This window comes from Amphimedon queenslandica, unplaced genomic scaffold (genome assembly GCF_000090795.2).
Source record: "Amphimedon queenslandica unplaced genomic scaffold, v1.1 AMPQUscaffold_6076_Cont21962, whole genome shotgun sequence".
NCBI classification, from domain to species: Eukaryota; Metazoa; Porifera; class Demospongiae; order Haplosclerida; family Niphatidae; genus Amphimedon; species Amphimedon queenslandica.
In genome coordinates, this window is record NW_003553629.1 from 1 (window position 1) to 1,799 (window position 1,799).

The 1,799-nt window shown below is 36.8% G+C and overlaps 1 protein-coding gene across 1 annotated transcript; it reads left to right on the forward strand.

Moving 5' to 3' along the window:
• Positions 1-115: 115 nt before the first annotated feature.
• On the forward strand, positions 116-1,779 carry LOC109592172 (uncharacterized; the record flags this gene model as incomplete). The annotated part of the gene is made up of 5 exons (XM_020007703.1): positions 116-200; positions 292-395; positions 614-841; positions 948-1,064; positions 1,465-1,779. Coding segments are annotated over 5 exons (849 nt in total), but the record flags the coding sequence as incomplete, so codon positions are not given.
• Between the last annotated feature and the right edge of the window lie 20 nt (positions 1,780-1,799).

The following is a 1,799-nucleotide window of genomic DNA, read 5'->3' on the forward strand; positions in this document are numbered from 1 at the left end:
ATGTACATGTATATACTTGCATCACCATATAAATACATGTACACATGTACAAGTAAATAAATAATTCCTTATTTAATTGTCTTTTTTATGTCACTTCTCTCTTAATTCTTATTAGGCTTTGAGAGAGAAGGAGAGATCAGCTAAGAGACTACCGCAAGATGAAGGAGATTCAGATACCAGCAGTAGAGGACATGCCAAAGGTACAACACATCTTCTATTGTACATGTACATGTAGATAGAATTGTTGAGGAATTAGTTTTTAATTTAATTTAATGAAATTATAATTTTTAGGTTACCATGATGATGGAAGGCGAGTTAAAGATGAGCTTGACATGGAGCGACTTCAAAGACTGTACTCATCACTTAAGCAGGAGACAGAGCAACTGAAAGAACAGGTGGGGGAGAGAGAGAGAGAAAAGAAAGCAGCATGTAATTAAGAAAATAAATGATGAAGTACATGCGTATGTTACTAATAGTTTTTAAAAGTGCAATAATGTATATTCCAAAAAAATGAAATGATCGAGATATCACATGTACATGTATCTAGCATTTCGAGATCTGTCAATTTGAAATTCAATGTAAATTTCAACTAATTCATTATATTCTTCAATAGCTAAGAGAAACAGAGAGGGAGAAGTGGACCCTCAAAGATGAGAATCAGAAGCTACACTGTCAGCTAATAAAAGGTGACCCTTTGCTTCACAAGAGCGGAGAGGGCGTGGCTATAAAAGGAGGAGCCAAAGGAACTCAACCACTTCATAAGATATCCAGCACAGACTGTGACCCGGAGAGACAGCAGGAGAGGGAAGTGCAGTCTGGAGCTAAGAAAGCAAAGTCTTTGGTAAGACTTTAATTCTTTAGCTACCTCTCATATTTAATGTACAACATCTCTCTCTCTCTTTTTTATAATTTATAAATATTATATTTTTTTCTTGTTTTAAAAATAGATATCTGCTCCATCAGAGGCTTCAGATATATATGCATCATCAGGTTACCTTCCCAGCTCTGTTGATGGCGTCTCAAACATTGTCAGTATACTTAATGAAGATGTCACCACTAGTGTGGTAAGGAAGGATTTGTACAATGATAAGAAATGAGTATATAATGTTCCAATTGGTACAAACCTATACAAAAGCACCTCTGAAATGAGGACACCTCTGTATTAAGGACAGGTAGTGTGGGCCCAATGGTGTCCTTAATAAAGAGGCTACACTGTACATGTATTAAGGACAGGTAGTGTGGGCCCAATGGTGTCCTTAATAAAGAGGCTACACTGTACATGTATTAAGGACAGGTAGTGTGGGTCCAATGGTGTCCTTAATAAAGAGGCTACACTGTACATGTATTAAGGACAGGTAGTGTGGACCTAATGGTACACTGTACATGTACATGTATGTTTCTACAAAATTGCTGCATGTACTTCTAAATTTTATATTTATATTTATTATTTTATTTTTCTTTTAGCTTCCTGAATCATTTTCCCCCGAGCAGCAGCAACAGCTGGTCTATGCTTTACAGAACTGCCACAGCATTCAAGAGCTTATCTCTTGTCTTTTCTCCTACTCTCTCTCCTTCTCCGCCTCCTCTCAAGAAGGCCTCGTTGAGAACGAGCAGTTACGTTCTAAAGTGAAGCACTTGGAAGCCGAACATCGTAGACTGAGCACCTCATTTGATACTGTGAAGCACGAGTCAGGTAGCTGCTCTATTTATAGTAACATTCTATTTATAGTAACTACCATATTGGAAATATTTGCTAGCATTCAAACTTTGCAAGTTTAATATATTTTTATTCTTGCTAA